The sequence below is a fragment of the Trematomus bernacchii genome, unplaced genomic scaffold, assembly GCF_902827165.1.
Source record: "Trematomus bernacchii unplaced genomic scaffold, fTreBer1.1, whole genome shotgun sequence".
In the NCBI taxonomy this organism is placed as follows: domain Eukaryota; kingdom Metazoa; phylum Chordata; class Actinopteri; order Perciformes; family Nototheniidae; genus Trematomus; species Trematomus bernacchii.
In genome coordinates, this window is record NW_022987802.1 from 19,103 (window position 1) to 43,125 (window position 24,023).

Sequence of the window (24,023 nt, forward strand, 5' to 3'; positions counted from 1 at the left end):
TCAAAATTCAGACTTTTTCTCAAAATCAAACAATTCTGTCTTTTTTCTCAAAATTCTGGCTTTTTTCTCAAAATTCTGGCTTTTTTCTCAACATTCTGACTTTTTCTCAAAATTCTGACTTTTTCACACCAAGTACACACCACAGTAGTTCATGAGAACTCAGTTCATGAGAGCTCTTTTAGTTCTGATGAACTAAAGCAGATCGCGTTCACACCAAAATGAGTTCCTGAGAGAGGATTAGGCAAATGAGCCGCTGACGTCACTTCTTCTTCTTCTGCTTTGGGTTTACTGGCAGGCCGCAAACAACTTCACGGCGAGTACAGTAGGTGGCGGTATGCACCTTAAAGTTGCAATCCGCCAAAAAACCGAGAGAAGTAGAAGAAGAACCTCCCGCGTATACTGCCACGCCCACCTGCTGTATATGAGGCGTCTGTTTACCTTCCGACCTCAGACATGAGCTTCGTCTGAGTTATTTAAGCAAACACAAATACAGATCGTCGACCAGTCAAATGCAATAGCAATGCTGATTCGGAGGCGCCGGCGGTTAAGAAGGATTGACAAAAGGATTGGACGACGACATGCACACGCTATGGATTGCGTAACCTGTGTGAAATGAATAAACTGTGCCAGGTGTGTCGTATGCACAGTAAATAGGCTCAGCAGTTAACACACCTTTATTATATATCCTCCTGAGAGCAACTGCATCCGTCTGCCATGAACCCTACAGAAACCTACGCGTTAGTTTTGGCCCATAGTGGCCTCCATTTTGTGTCGTGTAAAATGGGGGAAATCAAAAGTTAGCAAATCACCATGTCATGTGCATAAAAACATTTAGTTTTAGGTCAAATCATTATTACACTGCTCTGAAACTCACTACACTAACTCCTAAGATGTTCCCTTACTATAATTAATTAAAATATTGAACTCACAAAACTGGTAATTACAAACTTAACCATTTCTCTTTCTATAAATAGTGCTTGTGTTGATGGACGCCATTTTGAAATACAATGAAATTATCTTTTTTAAAGCCACATATTTGGGGTGGGACACAATAAATAAAGCTTCGCCAGTTTATAACCGATGAAACATGATGGTATCAGAATAATCACTTACATGTGATGTATAGGATGCTACACAGGTCACTGTAAAGATAAAGTGTCAGAGGAGAAATAAGCAAGATACAGGATCTGTTTCATCGCCATGTAGGTTCTCTTTTATTGCACACTTTTTTCTCAAAATCTCAAAATTCTGACAAATACATGAATCTCAGGATCCATGTATCTGTGATCCTCTCCAGAATGGAAGTAGTCATCACATACAGAGCATCAACTAGTTCCTGAACAGAGTCCTTCACATGCTGATATCCAAGAGAGGGAGTTACACAGTCACAAGATGGAGGAATAGAAAGCAGTATTCAATGTTTACTTCAGATTAGCTCCACGTCAGAAATGATCATGCTTGTCATATGTCTATCTCCATAGAGGCTGAATCATCATGTTAATCACATAGCTATCATATGCCTCAAACAGTCCTGATGCTCTTCTAGGTAATCACACATCCTGTCATGTTCACAGCTACAGTTGGGATACCTTTGTTATCATGTTACTCTCATGTTGGAAGAGGACATTCAGGATTTTCACAACACGGATTAATTAAAAACTGAGGATATGCAATATAAAGCTAAATGTTTCTCCAGGTTACCCCGACCCAGAGGTGGTGTGGTACAAAGACGAGAAGCCCATCAAAGAGACCCGGCACTTCCAGATCGACTACGATGAAGAAGGAAACTGCAGCCTGGTCATTTCAGAGGTCAGAGGTCACATCATCAGAATTACAGGCTTCACACACAATTTAAATTCAAACGTAGATAAATGTCTCTCAGTCAGTGTTACTCTCTTTTCTACAGGGCTTACCCTTTCTGAATATACTGCTTAAAAGTTCTGACAATACATCTCATTGACTCCCATCTTAAGAACTATTCAGAACAAATGCACAAATAAATTCAAGTTGAACAGTGGCGAGCCGTGACTTTTATACCTAGGCCCTCTGAGCCCCTTCCCTCGAAGAAAAAGAAGAGTTATTACGTCTCAGCGTATACTTCAGCAGAATATCAGAACAACGGCCCGGGGTGCAAAACGCATCAATGACAGCGACCCTCTACCACACAGAACACCATTTATATAAACACCTATCATCACAGAGCGCCCACAGCCAAGTAACAATTACAAATGAATTAAGTCGGCACGGCGGCCCACATTGAAAATGACTTAGGCCTACCTTTGATGATCAAATGACTGAAACACAAAGTCCATCCTCGTGTCCTTCTGGATGAAGCACTTGATGGCGGGTCATGCAGCTGATCCTTTGCCACTCCAGTTTATCATTGTAACTCAATCTTGAAAATGACTCGGTTAATAATTTCGCAACGATGTCATCACTATCACTGAAATGAGCCATCATGAACGAACTTATGCTAATCATAAATCTATCGATCATAAATCTAAATAATCGGGTAGACATGTGGATATTACCCGGCTGAACAAAACGTGCATTTATCAAACAGGTTCGTTTTCCACAGACCTTATTTCCAGCTATCACATCCATGAGAAATCCCATTGCTTTCTGTCGAGGGAACCCGAGCGCAGCTTCCTTCCGGGTTTTAGGACGCGTCACTGCACCACTTGCATAAACCTCACAGCGGGCGGAACTTGTCATAAAGTCCGCGAAAATAAAGCCCACCCATTTAGAGGGAAGATATGATTGGTCAATTGTTCTGTCATTTGACATTACTCTCTCATTGAGTCACTATAGCTGGCCCTCTGTGAATGTACAGAGGGACCAACAAGCTCTCCCGTCTTCACAGTAACTCGCAGAGACGGCATTTAACCCTTCACATTCCAACAGAAACTGAACAGGCAGATTCGAAGGATTTATTTCTTTGGAAATGTTATTTTAAATACAATTAAATCAAGTTATTTTGGTAAAACTAATGAAAAATGTAACAAAAATTTTTTTTTAAAAAAAATGTTTTTTTTTTAACGTTTTCAAAAGGGCCTAGAGGGCCGTGACGGCTCGCCACTGAAATTGAAATTAACAATAGACTGACACGTTTTTAATCAGCGTTCTTATGCTGCAATATACCAGCTGTAAATCAGGACGTTGAATATACTCTGAGCTTCAGAATCAGAGTTCCTTCATCAGTCCCACAGCGGGGACATTCACGGTGTTACGTGAGTTAGCTAACTAATTAAATATACACTGTAAAAACTGTTGCTTTGGTACAGATGAAGCGTCTTATTTTGGACAGTTTAAAATGCGAGGGTCGTGATCGGTTCGTGCACGTTCCGTGATGGCCGGCCGGCCCCCAGTCTGACTTGATACCGCCCCCGTGATAAATACATTTAATTATTGTGAAGCCAGCTGCAATGGATCATTGATCCACCAGGGGGTGCAGTGGGGTTCCACACTGGAGTCATGTGAAATCAACTTCTTTGTTGTTAAGATCCATATGTCACGGATAGGATCATAGTCTGTGCTAAATAAGACATGTAATCATTTAAATAATGTTGTTTAGTCGGAAAAAACGAACGAGCCGGCTCTCCCGATTTTTAATCCTAATTTAATCATCATCATTGATGTTTATGTTCGCCGAATTGACATGAAATCACTGACAAATATGAATATTCTGTATTCAACTTCATTGAAACGATCAGGATGGGTGTTATTTTTCCCCACAATGACCAAGTCGCTGCAAATGATATGTACAGTAAGGCATAGTAATCATAGATAACACGGCAGGGTCCGTTACAGTTTGTTTTCATCTGATTTCAAATATTTCAAATGTCTGAAGTTAATAAATACATTCTCAGTGTTCAAGTCAATAATAGTCATATAAGAAAAGTACTGATCTAATAACAGAGATTTTATAAGGACTTTTCAATGTTCGACATCGCTCATGTGAAATACAGTAAACTGGATGTTGTGGTGCCGAGAGGCGGGGTATCAAAAGTACAAGCTAAACTTTTATTTAGCATCTGAACACACTTGTAAACAACGTGATGCCCGGGAAGCGAAGACCCGGCGGAAACAGCTGGTCTGGTTCACTAAAATGTCCGTGTACAGTATATCTGGAAAATGTTTTATGTAATTTTATTTCATTTTAAATAAAATGAAAGACATTCACAGTTAATGTAATTAGATATACATTATTAATGCCATACATTTTTAAATGTAATTAGATATACATTATTAATGCCATACATTTTTGCATAAATATTTATTCAGTATGATAGCTGTCTAACAGAAGTTAAATCCATTTCTCACTTATTCTGACAATGTACTTAACCCCAAATAAAAGAACCCAATAAAAATAGTTGTTAAATAATAGTGAAGTCACGTTGTAATAACAATAACTCATCTCTCTCGGTTTTTTTTGTTTTCTTTGTGTGCTTTGCCAAAAGCCACTGTGTCAAGTGTCCTAGTTGGGTTGCCGTAACGAACAGCAGCCGGCTCTCGATTTTTAATCCTAATTTAATCGTTTATGTTCGCCGAATTGACATGAAATCACTGACAAATATGAATATACTGTATTCAACTTCATTAAAATGTTATTAACGTGCCTAAACTCAGTAATTCACTAAAAAATACTGATCCCTCCGCGTCGCGTCGCGGAGGGATCTTGATCCCTGGGTGTTATTTTTCCCCATAATGACAAAGTCGCTGCAAATTATCCCGCTTATTACATGGCCACAAAGTAACGACATGACTCCCAATATTAATTAAAATGCTTTTATGGATTTAGAAAATATTTTTATTGATTTAAAAAATAGTTGTATGTATTGATTTAAATTTACATGCATCCGCTAAGAAAAATAGTCCGTTGTTACCGTTTTTTAAACAGTCAGAATGAAACGGCAGCTCTCAGCTGTGTGTGTACACTCCTAATGGCCCATCACAGCTCTCTCCCCCCCTGATCTTTCTTTTCCAACAGTTAAGTTAACTGTAGGTTACTCTGAGTGACAAGCTTACAGTTAGTGAAGTAACACTTTTTTTTTGTGAGTCACGACCTGACTGTTTCATTCTAACATAACGCTCCAAATATGACTGTTTCCACTCGGACTTCAATACAGCAACACCATTGTTTGGTTTCCATGGTAGCGTGTCTCTTTAGTAGCGTGCACTCCTTTCCTGTAAATTACAGGTCCAGCCAGGCAAAACAGTAATATGAAATATGAACGTTAGTTTTGAACTGAAATGATCAAATAAAGTCAAAATGTCACAGTGTTTACAAACATTGACCATACCGTTCACCAGCCCCCACCCCACTATGTTGAGTATAGCCTACTCTTTGTTTAAAACGAATTGGCCATCGGAATGTGTGTGTCCCAACCCCCCCCCCCCTGTGATATCTCTTCTCCAGCAGTCTGTAGTTTGTGTTCGCAGATCATCACCCTTAGCTATTTCAATTACCTCTCAAACAACCTAAACTAGTTATAAATGTTTATTTTAAATAAAGTATGTTTCTTCACATGTTAGGTCTATTAGTGATGGGAATTCCGGCTCTTCTTGGTGAGCCGGATCATTTGGCTCGGCTCACCAAGAAGAGCCGGCTCTTTCGGCTCCCAAACGGCTCTTCAGTTTACCACATATTATACCTTTTATAATTCAATCAAATGTAGCCCTGTTTTGACTAATGATTTATATGTGTACACATATCACTTAAATTATTCAATACATCCTTTGTACTGAAGTATTCAAAAGTAAAAATTACATGTTTAATATCAATTATTTGCTGTGGCCAATTGTTTTCATTGCATTTACAGACCCTTGTATCTCTCTGATACCACCCAATGAATGCACTGACTTGCTTGTAGAACCACGCTACACAAAGCAGATAGCAACACAAAAACTTAAGCATAGACATTTAAAAAAAAAGGGCTACTGTATCGACATTTTAAAATTATATTTAAAGAAAGGGCCCTGACAAAACAGCAGGGCTCTATTTCAGTATTAACTATAGAAAAAAAGACAGCAACAGCTGACATCAAATCTTTGCTGAGCCCAAGGATAATCATAAATAAATAACATAGTGAAAATAAATATATTGCTATGCTCAGTACAGCAACGACAAATTATCTGTTTTAAATACCTTTTTAGACCGTAAACTTTAGAATGAAATGTAATACCGGTTAGTTTTTTGTGTTCATACTGACAGAAGAAGAAATAAATTAAGTATGAATGAGAATAAGACTTATGTAATGTATTGACATTTGATCAGTAGCCTATAAATGTATTACTAACTTTATCCACTGTGGTACCGAAGCTTGGATCACCGCCAAAGACATGGCCGAGGGCAGCTGGCAGCTTTCAATATTTTTCATGTGCGATTCTAACGCTTTCAGAAAGTGAAACATACAGCATCATTTGAGAAAAATAAATCAAAATAAGCGTTATAAATTAACCCTGACTACTTGTGTTTAGGACTCACTGTACTTTGCTACTCTCTAGGTCTGTGGGCCAAATCCAGATATGGGGGGGGGGGGGGGGTTCTGTTAGAAGGTGCGACGGGGGAGGGGGGAGAGAGTTAGACGCTCGTGAATTGTCAACGGGGGGGGGGCCTCTCTGCACGGAGGAGCCGCGGAGAAGTGAATCACAGTGATCTCATAAACATATGACCAATGTGCGAGGGTGATGACATCAGAGCATCGTCCTATGGGCTTAGCCCCGGACAGGTACAACAGGTATTCACTCAGAGGGGGGTAGTTACCCATTTACATGTCAAAAAGCAACAAACAGTGGGCGGGTGGGGAAGTATACTGAGAAGTATATAATGAGAACTGCTACCAATGGTGGCCTATTTAGTTTATTAAGAAATACATATTTGTAGCTTTTTTTTTATCTGCAGTAGGAAATGCAGAGAGTAGCGACAGGGCTGGTCCAACCTGATCTGTAAAGTGATCTAACTAAGTGCTATTCATTTTCTTGACGGGGAAGTGCAGTGTAAATGGGGGGCTTATATGCATTTGAAAAGCAATATAAATCACACAGTTCGTATACAATAGGCATTAAAAGCACCATCGATAACCATTGCCCTTCTCCTATTCAAACCAAAAGAGAAAATGCAGATATTACACTCTGAAAAGAAAGGGTAGACATATCTGTACTCTTAGTGCCAAGTAGCTAAATAAATTCTCCAAATCAAACCAAGATATCTTGGGTATTCACTCAGAGGGGGGTCGGTGAACCGGGCAGAGTTTTTCGCCGGTCAACGTGTGTGAAAGTTTAAAGTTTATCATCTAAATTTGCCGAAACAAGTTTAATATTCTGAAAGCCAAGACTTTGTTTATTTGAAATCAGATGAAAACAAACTGTAACGGACCCATGTTATTCATATTCCGAGTCATAAAGACTTTATTTAAAATAAACATTTATAACTAGTTTAGGTTGTTTGAGAGGTACAGCTACCATTCTTTAATTAGATGTTTGATAAGTGCATGCAGATCACATAAAACACGTACACAGATACATTATTTTGTATTTTTATTAAATTCGACAATGTCAATTTCACTTTCCACTATGTCCACCGTTGTTTTTCACAACCAATGGCAGAACTTTATTGAGGCCTGTAATTAGTCAACTACAGGTCTCTTGAAGTCTTTTTCTTCCAAAAAGCTTGTGACAAGATGTTATTGCTCTTGGGGCATTAAAAACAAGATTTTAACTTTAGTTTTTTATATAATATCTGCATTGTCTCTTGTGAAAAACTAAGTCTTAGTTTGGCCATAGTTATTTAATATATAGCGCCATCTCCTGGTTAAACCCTGAAATTGGAGAATAGTGGGAGGGCCTAACATTCCTGAATACTGGTCTTTGGCAGGTCTTAGGCAGGTAACTGGCTGGCAGTAGGCAGGAAGCTGTATGCTGGGGTCCAAAATAAGAGGCTCCATCTGTAAAACTTAAAAAATATGTGTCAAGTGATTCCAAGCAATTTTAAGAGTTTAGTCAACTTTTGCATTTTTTGAGTTGGTGAAATGTACTTTTTATAGTTTTCCTCTACTCAAGAATGTGTTACTTTGCTAAAACTTAAAAAATATGTGTCAAGTGGTTCCAAGCAATTATAGGAGTTGGGTAAACTCACTAATGTGATTTTCTCTGCATATGAAAAGATGAGATGAGCCTACAATTAAAAGCCCAGATATTAAGTGTAACCAATGCAAATAACAATCTGCTAAGAACCACACGAGAATAAAGTAAATTATAAAACACAATTGAGTTGCCGGAACCTATATACGACAAACTCTTCCTGATTTCAATCCAACCCTTTAAATATTTGATAGCATTGAAACATTGCAGATTAAACAAATAAATTAAAAAAGGGAACGTTATGGACATGTTAATACATTTTATTCAAATTTCATTATTTCAAAACAGTTGTCATAAAAGAGTAACAAGTTTGTTTAAAAGCACAACACATTAACATCCATGAGACACATGGTTATTACTTGATGGTTATAACTGCATCTGGCTCTTGGGCAATGTATAACTTCATGCTGTGCATCACGAGCCTGGTGCACTTCGACCTCTGCTGTTCCCTGTAAATACAAATAAAACACTAAATTGAGTACAAATCAGGACACACCATGTGTTTTCCTCAAAACAAAAATCAAATCCGTCTTGAAAACATAACGAGCCAGTTTACATTAGCTGTTAACAGACGGTAACAGAGGTGCTATTCACATGCATTACAAAGGGTTTAAGCCATCAACAAAAGGCTGGTTTGCAAGAAAATGAACCAAATAGTCATGATATTGATATAGTTCATAAAATGTCCAACTACTTCTTTTTAACCCCACCTCATGCTCAGAGATGTATATAAAGTGGCACATGGGTCCTAGAATAAAAAGAACAGACGATTATTTCAACTTTTATCTTGATAAGTGAGAGCGCAGGCCAGTCTACATGAATGCAGGGCAAGGCACGTTTCTGTCCAAAGGTTCCATGATGGAGTCGATAATGTTTTAAAATATCACTTTGAGTGGTGACACTAGTGCTGCATAGTTTACATCTCCATCCCATCTGTGATTCAAAAAATAGAAATGGGTACGTTTACCTGATGCTCATTATATTAGTATGTAAACATAACACGTCTTGAATTAACCTCTGAAACAACTTTAGTCTGACACACTCAAGGGCTTACCTAATGTGAGCCTGAAGTCCATAGCAGGAGGCTAAATGTCTTCAAGAGGAGGTGTGACTGTTTTCTGGTGAGGCAAATGAAAGAACAAAATAGTTACATGATGACAATGTAACAATCATTTCAGTAGAATTAATTAAAACATATTTAATTCAATTAATGGAATCAAACATTAAAACACAAGTATCATTTAAAACGGTATTGTATTTATATTAGGGCTGTCAGTCGATTAAAATATTTAATCGCGATTAATCGCATGATTGTCCATAGTTAATCGCAAATTAATCGCACATTTTTTATCTGTTCTAAATGTACCTTAGAGGGATATCTTTCAAGTTTTTAATACTCTTATCAACATATGAGTGGACAAATATGCTTTATATGTTTGTTTATTATCATTTGAACAATGACAAATATTCTCATGAATATTAAACACAACAACCTGAACATTACAAATATTCACCTCAATTCAACCTGGAACCTCTCTCATACAATACTGTGTGTGTGTGTGTGTGTGTGTGTGTGTGTGTGTGTGTGTGTGTGTGTGTGTGTGTGTGTGTGTGTGTGTGTGTGTGTGTGTGTGTGTGTGTGTGTGTGTGTGTGTGTGGTGTGTGTGTGTGTGTGTGTGTGTGTGTGTGTGTGTGTGTGTGTGTGTGTGTGTGTAGCTCAAGGCATATATGCTCCAACGGGAGCTGCCTGGATGCTGCAATCATGTTGCGCGTACTATCCATGCTGAGTGTGCTGACTTTTCGTACAATGTCCCACTGTCTGGCTGCCTGCATCAAGTCAAGTGCTCGGCGCAGTTGTCGGCGAAATGTCATTGAAACAGCTCCTTATATCCGTTAGCGCAGCTAGCTAGCACCAGATGCTAACAACAACACGTAAGGTGTGCCTCGCTCGCGCGAGTCGCACCACACATACACACTCCCTCCCAGTCCTCCCGATGGCCAGTCCGGGCCTGCCAGTGAGCGTGGAAGTGTGGTCTGCCACAAGCGGGCGGTAGGAGCGGGGCTGTCAGCATCAGCTTGTCGATGGTATTTTAAACTCGATGCGCTCTGAAACTACGGCGGCCGAGGACAAAAAATACACATGCGTTAATCGCGTTAAAATAATTAGTGGCGTTAATTTTTGTTTGCGTTAACGCGTTATTAACGCGTTAACTTGACAGCCCTAATTTATATACATTTATAAGGATGGCATTTATTAAGGATGGCATTGAGTACCAGTACAATTCCATGATTCTCTACACAGCAGATCCTAATTACTTCAATATACACTCCTTTATCTCGTTTGCATACTGTCTAATATCTACTTTATGTTGTAGTAAAACATCTCCTTAATAAAACTGTATTTATTGATATTTCTCGCTAAAGACTGCATTTTAATGGACTACAGAATGGGTCGGCAACAGGCGGCCCGCGGGCCATTGTTGGCCCGCCAGCAATAATATTTGGCCCGTCATTTTGAGAATAAAAAATCAAAAAATATTTTGAGATTTTTTTTTTTTTTTTTTTTTTTACAACATCGGACCGACAGTCGCACATATAGGCTATAATGTCCGAATAGAGAATCTACCTACACCTGAAGAATGCTTATTGTACTTTTATCTATGTTGAGAATGAATGACATACAGCACAGGCACAATCAGGCAGCGGGGTGCACTGACGTCAATTAAAGTACTTATTTAAAGGACACCTATCATGCTATATTTAAATGATATATTGTAGGGCCATACCTATATAAAGGCCCCTACACACCAGGCCGATATCGGCCGTCTTGCGTTGTTGGGCGAAAACGGGTTCCTTGTCGCCCAAAGTTAATTTGGTGTGTCCCGAACCCTCGGCCGTGACACGCCTTATTTGGCCTTTCACGATCGACACCCGGCCTGTTCAGCTAGCAAATGAGAAGCGAAACGGAAGTGAGGGACGTAAACAAACGATTTAAATGTCCTCTCTTACCTCCCACACATAGCAGGGACATCTCTGATATCGGCGGGAGCGTCCCCGGCTGTCCTCTGCTGAGAGCTCCGTGATTTGTTTGGTCAAGTCCGGTTTTTCATCTCATCGTAAATTTAGCAAGAAGTGGCCATTATTACATTGCTGACTCAATAAACTACACACCCGCCAGAACACTGCGATCATCAGATGCAGGTCTATTAACTGTGATTTTATAGTATGTCTGCACTTTATGTGCTCATTTCATCATTCATGTATTTTTATATTCTAAAACATGTTTCGAACGGCACCCGCTATTTGTTTGTATATCAGTCTGTTCTTCTTCTCTGTCTTCCGGTTGTTGCCTATTTTGAATGACGAATACACACTACCGCCGCCTGCTGGTAAGGAGAGTTATTGCCACTCACGCATGCGCAGTTCGTACGTGCTCGGCTGTAGTAAAGCGGTGTATTTCAGTGCGACACACGGCCAATACGCAGGAGAACTCGTCGATGGATCTGTCGGTGTCGGATGTCGGCGAGTTCTCTGGTGACTGCCTGGTGTGTCAGGGCCTTAACCTGTTTCACGCCTTCCCCCCGGTACCGGGCGGATAAACGCGTCATTTGCAGGAAACAACGTCTAAGGAATCTTAATATTGAATAAAACTATGAATGTGTTATATCCATGTAACGGGAAGAAACTCAGCTAACTGATCTTTTTAATTTTTTTTTTCAAAAAAAACCCACAATGCTAGCACTCAGCCTCTGAATTAGCCTCGATCGAAAAAACGGGACCTACAAAGGCACTTAAACTCACTCATAACTCCCTTATTACTTATCCTAGATGCACAGCCAACCACTCGTTTTTGGTGTCCTGGAGACACTGAATCTAACGGTGCCCACCTCAACACTCAGTGATAAACATTCGCGACGCTATCAACGAAAGCGTACATCATCACATGTGGAGCTAAGAAGCTAAACACGTAAATATGGCTTACCTTGGTCAAAAGTGGTCTTCAATGGCATTAAAACGATAAAAAAACAATGCTGCAGTTAATCCATAGGTTCATCCTATGTGTCTGTGCCTTCTTTGAAATTATTTCTGATAATCCATAAGCAATACAACTGCGTTTTAGTTTCCAAACTCCAGAAGGAGACATTCCTCCAGTTTGGTTTCGTTTTCCACACGCGAAGCGCCCACATTTTTTCTTTACAGCTTGTGTGGGTGTTGTCCTCCCCCTTCGATTCTATTGGCTCTAACGGTCACAAGGGTATGTCAACCAACCAAATCGAGCAAGGGGGGCCAGAGATAGGTCAAATCCACCCAAATGACCCCAGATGGCCCAGTTTTTGGCTAAATCTCTCTAAAAAGGTCAAATTTCACTTGTTTTGCATCAATCTTGATACAGGGTACTTATTATATGTTGTACTTTGGATTCCTAAAGCTTTTAGTCTACTAACCCATCATCCAAGGGTAGTTTTCACTATCTGTAAAAAATAATTTTTGGACGGACACTATAATTTACAGTTTTTTACTATGTAAAATCTGAATTTTCTTTAAAATAAAAAACATTTATATTGATTCTGACACTTCTACATCCAACTCACAGGTTTATCATTACTTTGAGAAAAAAGATTATTAATTTAACCCTTTTAGAAGGGAAGATATGGTCATTTGTTCTGGGAATGTCATTTTCGAGCCTGAGACCTGAAAAACAGGCTCAGAGTGGAACAGGTTAAGGTGTATTTATACGTTTCTGTTTTCAAAATACCAAACAGATCATGCATTTTAGCCATGCCTCATTTCACTCTATTTGCTGTTCTCCAGCCCTGTTTTTGCAGGGGGCTGATTCTGTGAGCTGCAGCTGACCACGCCCCCCTGCAGGAGAGGGGAGCGTGGTCTGATCAAGTCAGAAGAGGGGGAGAAAAAGAGATCTCCGTCCTCCGTGTTTTATTCTTATATTATTATATAGAGTCGTTATTCATTTGTTTTAAAGCTCAATAAATAACAAAGAAGACCTTTGACCGGCACTTTTCTAATTTTGTCCGGAAGATTTAAACTTTAACGGACATCTTGACCGGCGAAAGAAAACCTAACTGAAACTCTGCCGCACGGTCGTTCCTTGGAAGAGGCGGAGAGGTGGGTGTTTGTCATCTGCTGGTGGACTAACCGGAGAGAATTACAGTGCTTGCCTTGGGGAGGGAGAACAAAAGCCACAGCGGAGAATAAACAGAAGGGTAACCATGGCAACCATGCGCGGGAAGTCTTCTTCGCTGCTTTTGTGGCAGACTACAGCGCCACTTACAGGCCTGGCATATGTACTACAGCGTCTCCAGCGCTTTCGAGCGGCAATGGCCGGCCATGGCCCAACCCCACATTCCCCTGATAGGTGGAGAGTTGGCCCAATAGCCGTAGCGCCACTGCCCTGACGTCAGGACAGTGTTCAAATCTGGATCAGTTTTTATCAGATCCGTTGCAGCCCCTTTTTTAGAGATTTGGGTATGGAGGAAAATAGAGAGGGTTGTGTTTTCTGACACTTGGTGAGTTCCCTGGAACACCGGGGACACATATTCATGTAGAAAAGACGTACAAAAGTGCATTTTGCATGATAGGTCCCCTTTAACTATTAGATACATTGAGTTGAGTAAAATACTTGGTTACTGATAGCAAAACATACTGTAATTTATTTATTTTGTATTTTTTAAAGGTTTTCAACCTGAAAGAATCCTAATGTGTCCTTGAAAAGTTGAAATAAAGAAAAGGAAAAAGGATTCCAGTTGTCCATGCGTCCTCTGTTGCCCCTCAAGCCTCTCAAATGTGGGCAAACACTCAAATAAATGCCAAAAACCCAGAGAACTTGACAATACTTATCAGAATAAAAGTATGTTAAATAACACTGCTACCTAGTTAATAACTCACTCAGTGGAGGCTCGTCCATTGAGGAAAGAGAGGACCATCCTCCCTAAAATTTCAGAAAAAAATTAACTTTGAAGAGAACAATAAATGCACCTCAATTTAAAAGATAAGTCTGTTAAAATACAGATAATAGCCCTGACTTTTAACATGGGACTGAAATGGGGCTAGAGACGACGATCCTCCCTTTGGGCGGGTCTATCCAGAGGCTCTGGATTGGGCGCCTATATCATCAGTGAACCAATCAGCGGATCTGACTGGGCATCAGAGTGTTGATGGGCATCAGAGTGTTGATGGGGAGGGTTATCAGCGATATCAGAGTTTTTTCTGAACCGGGGAACAGGGGCGCTGTGCCCTCTTACCAAAATTAATTCCTTGAATTAGGCTTTGATTATGTTCTGGCCCGCCATCTTGTGGCTCAGCAAAAAATTGGCCCACGGCCAAACTTACTTGCCTACCCCTGGACTACATTGAACACATCTTGCTGACGTTATACATGCCTCCTCGCCCAATACACACTTTTACTGAATTGCGCCTGAATGCACCTTAACTGAAATCACCTCCGTCACTTTCTACTGAGAGCTAACGTTAACTCTCCTGCAGATTCCAACATGGATGTGCATCTATAGCGTTGCATAAGCATGAAAAATATAGTTTGCACTTAATTTTGTATAATAACAACTCGATGCTGTAACTGCAGACTATGAGTTTAAATTGGGTACACTAAGATTGTAGAAAGATAATTCATTGCTCACAGTAAAACAAACGGCGAAATACATATAGAGGAATTAATATCAAATAGGCGCATTAGTAACTTACTCTTACATAACCGCTGGGTTATAAAGTAGTAGGGAATAGTTTTAACGGAGGTATTTTACCGCACAGCATGCACGGCAGGAGAGCCTCTGAGCCCCGCGGCCGCATCACGGTGCCCGGGCCAACGCTTAGAGCGGCATAGGGGAAGAGTTTGCAGAGTTGATTCTTAATACGTACTCTTAACTTAACCACTTTTAACAGAATTGCGTCGGTAAGCACTTGATGCAAACTTTGCCCAACAACTTTGCGTGAAGAAATAGACTACATGAGCACGACAGGGCTGAGTCTAACTTTAACAGCAGTAATGGCGCTGGCATGCATTAAAATGTCGATGTTTCGTTCAAAACAGTGAATACAAGAAAAGTAAATAACACTTTCTAGTTAAAAAGCAGTAATTAATAACTCAGGTGGCATGCTTACTTGTTTTACGATAGTTTGAGGAGGATCCAACGCAAACACGTGTCCAACTGCTGAAGAACCGCTGCAAAGAGGAACAGGAAGTCTCACACCGCGGTATTCTCGTTTGAGGGCGTGGCATGACCGTGGCGTTGAAAAAAGCATTTTTATTACGTTTTCCAAAACGTATTTTTAAAGAAAGTTCAGAAAATGTGATATTCATTTACAAATTAATGAGTTCTTAAAACATGTTCTCATTGTTGCTTAAGTGTTACTTATTTAAACGCACATTGAAAAAAAACTAATTTAGGGCAAGTAAATTACATTAAAAAGTTGAGTTTTGTTGACTTCACCATCGGAACTGTTTTTACAGTGTAGGAAAGACAAGCACACATTAGTGATGGAATCAAAGACACATAAATAATGAGAGGCAGCTATTTAAAAGAAAACAAGTAACATATTCGGTGTTGAGACATTGTAAAAGTCTTGCAAAACAAGTGTTTATTTTGCACATGGCAGGTTTTATAGCTTATTCCCCCAGCTGATAACCTGTACCTCATAGATTGATTATAAAGTGACGCTTTTTCAGAATCAGAATACCTGTGTTCGTCCCACAGAGGGGACATTTACATTTGTTCCAGCAGAAAAGAGCCACAGACAGCTTAACCTTACCTAAGAAGCATGCATAAGAAAATATTAAAGATAAGATAATTAAAGAAAGGAACTAGTTAGTGAGATGCCTAACATCTGAACATAAGCTGGTTATGTCAGGCAGGTAAGAGAGAGCCAGGGAAAACTCTGGCTTCAGGCTCGACAAACCTCTTCCTCTGATCTGGGTTGAATTTGAATAACTATGAACCATGTCCTGAACGCCAGTGGGATTTAAAGGGGACCTATCATGCAAAATGCACTTGTGTACGTCTTTTCTACATGAATATGTGTCCCCGGTGTTCCAGGGAACTCACCAAGTGTCAGAAAACACAACCCTCTCTATTTTCCTCCATACCCAAATCTCTAAAAAAGGGGCTGCAACGGATCTGATAAAAACTGATCCAGATTTGAACACTGTCCTGACGTCAGGACGGTGGCGCTACGGCTATTGGGCCAACTCCACCAATCAGGAGGAGACAGCCACGGCCATTGCCGTTCTAAAGCGCTGGAGACGCTGTAGTACATATGCCAGGCCTGTAGGTGGTGCTGTTCTCACTGAATCTGCCCTTGCAGAGCAGAGCTAAAAAATGTCAAATTGAGCGAAATGAGGCATGGCTAAAATGCGTGATCTGTTTGGTATTTTGAAAAGAAAAAAGTATCAATATGCCTTATATAGGTATGGTCCTACACTATATTATTATAATATAGCATCATAGGTCCACTTTAATGTTGATATTTTCTGATATGAATCTGCAGGTTTCGGGAGACGACGACGCTAAATACACGGTGAAGGCAGTGAACAGTCTGGGGGAGGCGACATGTACCGCTGAGCTGCTGGTGGAGGTGATGGCTGGAGAGGAAGAAGAGGAGGAAGAGGAGGAAGAGGAATAGACTCCAACAGGAAGAGGTGCTGCTCCTCTTCAGCCTGTCAGACCTGAGCAGGAGAAACAAACCCACAAATAACAGATTGTGATTGGAGGAGCAGAAGTATCAACGCCGCACAATATGCAAAATCAAATTCCCCCCTGCCAACAACAACAAAGATTTTCTTTATCAAACACAAAAACATTTAACGTAATGTAATCTTCTAAGCCCCGCCCACCTGACACCTGGAGAAAAGAAGCCCCGCCCCTCTCAGGTTAGCCTCTGCTCATTGGTGGGTTTCCCCTCATAGTTCATTTCATTGCTCTTTCTTAAATACTGTGTGTATAATGGAAACAGGATACTTGAGTTTTCTAACCATTTTTAGATATGTTTTTATCTAGAAAAAGGCCAAATCTCACAATCTTAATGAAAAGTAAATTATGTTTCCGCCTGATGATTCGAACGGCGCCAAAAAGATATGGTTTGTTCATCCGCCCGATGCTACACCCAGACCGATCAAAGGTACATTTCTCCCAATTTAAAATAAGCACTTATATCAGTAAAAAGCTGTTAATATAACGTCTTAAAGGGCAGAAGCACTTAGCAACAGCTGGAGATGAACGACGAAGAAGAAATATTCCAAATATGAAGAGAAACATGTTCGTTAGGAAGCGTAAACATATTTAAGACCTTGTTTTAAATGGGGCTTTGTGGGGTTCAAAGAGGATCAGGGCCACATGTGACTTTATTTTATTACAGAATTTTAAAACAATTTTCATGATTTCTATTTGATTTCTTTTTAATAACACATTTTTATTTTCAAATGTCTTTCTCCAGAATTCTGAATTTTTTCTCCGAACTTAAAACATTATTTTCAACTTGTGTTCAGATCTTAAGAAAATCCCATGTGGCTCTAATCCTCTTCCGTACAAATAGAAAATCAGCAAAAACTATATTTTATTGCCATTCGACAACCCCTAAGATCCTGAGACGTATTAAAAGTAAAAATGAATTATTCTTAAATTCGATGATTTGATTATAGCAGAATCTGAATCTGTGCTTGGTTACACAAATGTGCAAATGAACCGCGTCGTCGAGCCTTTATAGAAAATACGGCTAGCATAACCTTATTTATTATTTCAGATAAAATAATGATCTAGTAAAAATGTATCAGAGAATACAGATGAAGAAAGCCCAGTATCGTGTTTCAGCTCAAACCTTCTGAGGGAACAGTTTGAAGAGTTGTTGATCCTGAAGTAATGCTAAAGAAATGTGAACATTTAATAAGCAACTCAGTTTTCCCTCCCAGCGCTCCTTCCTCAAAGACTCACAGAATAACGTACTGTATGAGAAGCAGGTTTTACTCCAGGGAGTCCAGGTGAGGAAGAAGATGGTACGATGGAAACCTGATGAAGGCCAGAGTCAGGTCACTAAACATCAACGTGGCTCACTGTGAAGCTCCAATGACACCAAACAACACGGCAGGAGACATCGAAAAATAGGTTAGCACGTTAGCACTGCAGCTAACGGTGAGGTGAGGTGAAGATCATATTTACATTTATCACCAGAGAGTGAGCAGAGTGAGCTGTGAAGGTCAAATTGAAACAGTATCAGCCATCAGAAGGTTTCGCAAAGTAAATAAATAAATCACTCATCAAAATAATCATTGCCTACGATAGGAAGCTAATTCTCGCTTATTAGATCTCTTCCGCTCATTAGTAACCAACTCAATATTTTTTGTAGTGAGTGAAATAATCCCAGCAAGTGGACCAGAACTAATAAATATATTAATATGAATGTTAATGAGAATATAAAGCAGCCTGAAGCTAAGTTTGGATGAAGTGCTAACTAACATTTGATGGCTAATTTCAGCTTGACTCCTGTTAGCTCTCTGGCTAATACAAATTAGCCTACTTTAGCAGATGCAGTTCGTAAAAGAAAACTAATATATGGGGTAATAAGAACTAGATTGGATGCAGCCGGAAAGCTAACATCAGAACAATTACAACTTTAATGTTGAGAAAGTCATATTTCTAGCTAACGTCATCTATACTAATGTTAGCCCTCAAGCTAATAAACCTTTGTTTTGAGTGACAATAGCTCACAAACATTAGTTAATGTGAAGAGAGTACAGTTCAGAAAGAAAATAGCACAGCTGCCGGCTCGTTTTCAGTTTTCAGTCTTTTATTTGTTGACAGTATATTCATTGTTAGCGTTCTTGATGATAGCCTTGGATAGAAGGTTTATTGTTTTTACAAACCTGAAGCAGTCTAAGTAATAGTCTGGTAACATGTAGAGGTTAAGCTAACTTAACCACATAGGGTTTCTGGGTAATGAAGTCCTCCAAATTAAAACAGTGTTGTGTCATTTCCACTTTGAGCTGTTTAACATCCAAGTGCCTTAATTACAAAGCGACCCGACTCTGTGAATAATATGTGCCTCAGGATGAGAACCAGCATGTGATGAAAAGTTATCCCCCTTAGCATCTGACGCATGTGAGAAGAGTCGTGTGTGTCTTCTCTTCTGTGTGAGCACTTTTCTTATCTTGTTTGTATTTTTGACTTCGACAGCAGCGAACATCACCTCTGCCTTAAACCTAGTTCGCCTTAAAGCAACTCCGGGACACTTTGAATCAGCGTCCGGGTGATTTTAACAGTTTCTACCACACATTTGTGACATCGAGGGACTAAATTACTATTGTTTTCTTTTGGCTGCCTGAAAAACACATTGGTTAAACATGATGTCCTTAACTCCAAACATGCTCTATTCTGAACTTCACAAAGTCCACCATTAGGTTTAGAAGCAGCAATAAAAACGCCTGGAGGAACATTTTTAAGAAGTGACCAAAATCAAGTGTGCGGAAGAACAACATGTATTTCTAAGGAGCTCTGTGGCATTCTCCAGAGAGAAACATATCTTCTTACATTTTAAGTATGTATTTTATGTCCCTTGTTCAGGGTCTATGCAGGAATCCTGAAGTCACATGTAAAACCTTTTAAGACCCTTTCCATACATTTTAAGACCTCATCTCCACTTGGAGTTTTAACCGGTTACCTTGGCGACACACTTTACCCCACATTGACTATATACAGTATTGATTGTCCTTCCTCCTTATCTTCCAACCATTTGGACGCAGACTTGCATTTCCCCATAACCATGTTGTTTAACAACCGGCGTAAACGGACCGTCGCGCGCTATCAAGCAGTGAGCGAGCGATGTCCGGTTCAGGTGAAGTCAAACCCAACGGGATGCCATAAATAAACTACACAGAATCACACTACACACCTACGCAATGATTACATTCAGGCACACTGTAGAATACAACCTCTTTGGACCATTCATATACTTATTGGAAACAAGCTACAAAATGTAAGACCTTGGATAATGCCGTTTAATACTTTTTAATAGCCTTCATTTTCGCTAAATTGATTTATCAACTTTTAATACTTTTTAAGACCCTGCGGACCCCCTGTTTACAAATCCAATATATTATTATTATTATTAATTTGACTATTGTATCTTGCTATCCATTTCTTATCTTGTAGGAAGGTGATCCATATGAAAAAAAGATCCAAATTAAATAATAATTTATTATTGTTTATCTTATTCAAATAAGATCGATACAGATCTCGTACAGAATTTCATGCAAATCACAAAAGGAATATTATATTTATTAAACGTTAATGGATCTCTTGATTTACTTTCTCACCAAGAAAATACCTTATATTTATGGTAATGTAGACTAAATGTATGGATATTCTCCTTTTACAAATATGACAGTTTTCTTGTTATTACTTCTTTGCATCTCAAAAACATAAGATCCAAACTCCAAGCTTAAACTCATGTTTCTTGGACCTCAACATTTTTTGTCCTTTTGCGATGGGAGGCATTTTTCTTTAGGTTTTTCTAATTTGACTAAATCTCCCGACTGAGTTTGATATCTCACCTTGGACACTTCAGTGCAAATCAAAAAAACGTCTGCAAATTTTACCAATAATTTAAAGGTTGAAAATCTGTTTTACTGTTTGTTAAGAGTCACAAGGTACAAATAAATTATAATGTATGAGATTCTTCTCGATGATAGTTTCTGATTCGTCTCAAAGTGACAAACATCGCAGTTCCTTCAACGAGGGATAAATATATGAGATTAAAAGTGGTAGAAAACGGAGGTGATTAGAATCTGTCTCCGGAGTTAACACTCGGTCGTGTTCCCGCTGATGTCGAAGTCGTACCTTTGATTATTTTTAGTTTGCCACATTCCAGCCGTTTGTTTGTGCTTTAAAACATGTATTTAAAGGTTTCAGGGCTGATCCACCAAAGAGAATTCACAGGTGTGTGTTTGTGTGTGATCCATCTAATGTTTCAAACGTACCTGGGCCTGTTTGTGTGTTTGCTAGTTCTTTGTTTCTAAGAATGTTTTTATTTTTAGACCTATTTAATGCACAGATTCATAATTCTATTATTATCATTTGAGCATCCGTCTTCTTGGAGATCTTCTCGCCAGCACTTCATTTGTCACCGTTTTTACAACTAAACCAAGCAGTGGACTCACTCCTAGACTGGTTTGTTTTTGTATTAGATGTATGTAGATTATACTTCTCTAATTTTTATAAATATATATCAGTTTGATGAACTGCAGATGACATGTATGAGAACACTACGACAGTAGTAACTCACAGAAATCTAATAAATCTATCACAAAACCAAAGTGCTGCTGTGGTGTGTTCATTATGAACCTGTATGTGATGTTGAAGGGAGGCGTGTGGTGCATTGGGTTGTGTGTTGGTTTTCAGATCAGGTGGTCACAGGTTCAAACCCCACTGCAGTCAGCATGTCGTTGTGTCCCTGAGACACTTCACCCCAAAGTGCTCCTGTGGGGATTGTCCACAGTATTGAGTATGTAAGTCGCTTTGGATAAAAGCGTCTAACAAGTACGATACGATACGATGGACATTTGTTCTGGACTCCGTCCTGCAGTTCCGCATACAGACATAGTGGACATTAAGAGACATACACATATCATCAGTCATACACCGTTTGAACAAACACAATACACAGACGCACATACTGACAATGGCGACCTATTGCACGGCCGATTCAACATGTTGAATCGGCCGTGCGTCGGCCACAGGCAGTCGGACAAAGAAATCACTCTGATTGGCTGTTCAGCTAGCGAATCAGTGCATGAGAAGCAAAACGGTTGCTTGAGAATGTCTTCCACAAGCAACACTCCAATGGCTGATAGCTCCAGTACCGCACCAAACATGTTTTCGATGGACGAGAGTGAAAATGGAACGCACACGCTATTTGTTGTTTGTTTATATCAGTCTGTTCTTCTTCTCTGTCTTCCGGTTGTTGCCTCTTTTGAATGACGAATACACACTACCGCCGCCTGCTGGTAAGGAGAGTTATTGCCACTCACGCATGCGCAGTTCGTACGTGCTTGGCTGAAGTCTTTGCGGTGTGTTCCAGTGCGACACATGGCCAAGACGCAGGAGAACACGGCGACGCAACAGTCGGCATCGGCGAGTTCTCTGGTGACTGCTTGGTGTGTCTGGGCCTTTAGACCACACCAGAGCCGTATAATAGAAGAGTTACGACATCTCCGTTCACTCCAATGGACCAGTTTTTTTACAGCAATGGCGGATCGTGCAGCCGTCAATAGTTCCCCGGAAGTTAGCTTGCCGCTGACTTCCGGGGAACTTTTGCGACCAGCAACACAGTAGAGTTGCAGCATAATAGACCGTTCGTGATGGACTTTTAAAGGTAAGAAGACGTTTAAAGATTTATATTGCGGATATTATCAGCACATCTGAGTCAAATGAACATGTGTATTAAAGGATGTTAGTGGATTATCCCATAATCTACTGATTTAGGGAACGTTTACAGATAACAGATTAGGCTAGGATACCGGATAAAGTTAGCAACACACGTGAACCATGAACAGCTATTAATCCGTTCTAATGTTATTTCATCCAACGTTGTGGAATTAGAGAAAAAGGGCTTCTAAACGTGATTTTTTTGTGGGGTGGAGGAATATAATATTAGTTAAATATAACATTGGGGCACGTGTGATTGTAATGAGTGGAGGTGGAGAAATGACGATCTCCATTTTGGAGTAGACCTACAAGCTAGTATAATAAAGTTAACGTTACACAATAATAAGGAAGAGAGCTATTTGTGTGATACATCGCTATTGATATGAATTTAGAGTGCATATTTGAGACTTCCAAACAGTAAACAAAAACGTAATTTATGGGTGAGTGTTTTTAGTGTATTCTGTTGATTATTACCTGTCTGTATTATGTTGCAGCTCAGCTGATTTTGAAATGATGGCAAAGTGAGAGTGAAAACACAAGGTACATTTAATACTACTGTTGTATATAAGTAAGCATACTAAACATGTATTCTATCACTGTATTATATAAGTAATCTTGTTAGTGTATATTAGTAACCTACTGTATGGCAGGTGGAGGGGCAGTGATGTTACAGGTGGAGGACTTACTGGACATGTATACACTCATTACATACTGTACGTAAAATACGACCAAGAATGTGAGACAACTTTATACAAATTCATATCACATCCATTACTAATGCCATTTGTCATACTTTTGTTACCTTTTATACGAAGTGGCGGAGGGGGAGTACATTCCTCCGAGCGCCAGAGTCGAGCAGAGCACACAGTTCATGTCCCTGTATCAGTATCCGGATACTCATGTCATCATCAGAGCCTTTATTGCATGTGACCACCGTACCTGAGTCAGGAGCTGGAGTGTTATTAGATGCATGCTGTTTGCGTTTTCGGGAAGAGGGACAGTTCCTTTGTATGTGCCCCACACCAGAGCAGTTGTGGCAGATGACTTCTCTAGAGTTCATTTGTACAGGTTTAGCTCTGTTAGGCGACCACTGCTGGTTAAACCTCGGTGCTTTACTCTGGGTGCTAGCGGGCTCCGCAGCCCACTCTTCAGCCACCCCGAAAGCCTCCATACAGGCGGAAACATTAGCATTTTCGTGCACCATAGCTGCCCTGGGTCTCCGCTCTGCAGCATTGCGATAACCAGACTGCATTAGCTGTGTGACTGCAGCCCGTCTGGTGGCTTCATACCTGTGGGCTATCTCGTAGGCTCTAGCCAAGGTGCGCGGCTTGTCCTCCAGTAGTCTTTGGATCACTTCTGCATCGGCAAGGGCGTTGGTGAAAATCTCCACACTGATGACGTCCTGCTCCGGCTCATTACGGTCAGCATACACAATTG

The 24,023-nt window shown here is 40.0% G+C and overlaps 1 protein-coding gene across 1 annotated transcript in view; it reads left to right on the plus strand.

Annotated features, from left to right (window-relative positions):
* mylkb (myosin light chain kinase b) overlaps positions 1 to 21,475 on the plus strand; it is a gene marked incomplete at its 5' end in the record, with an annotated part of 40,542 nt that extends 19,067 nt beyond the window's left edge. Inside the window, 2 exon segments of the mRNA XM_034150279.1 lie at positions 1,697 to 1,809; positions 16,660 to 21,475. Coding sequence (XP_034006170.1) covers positions 1,697 to 1,809; positions 16,660 to 16,794 — 248 coding nt within the window.
* Positions 21,476 to 24,023: the final 2,548 nt, after the last annotated feature.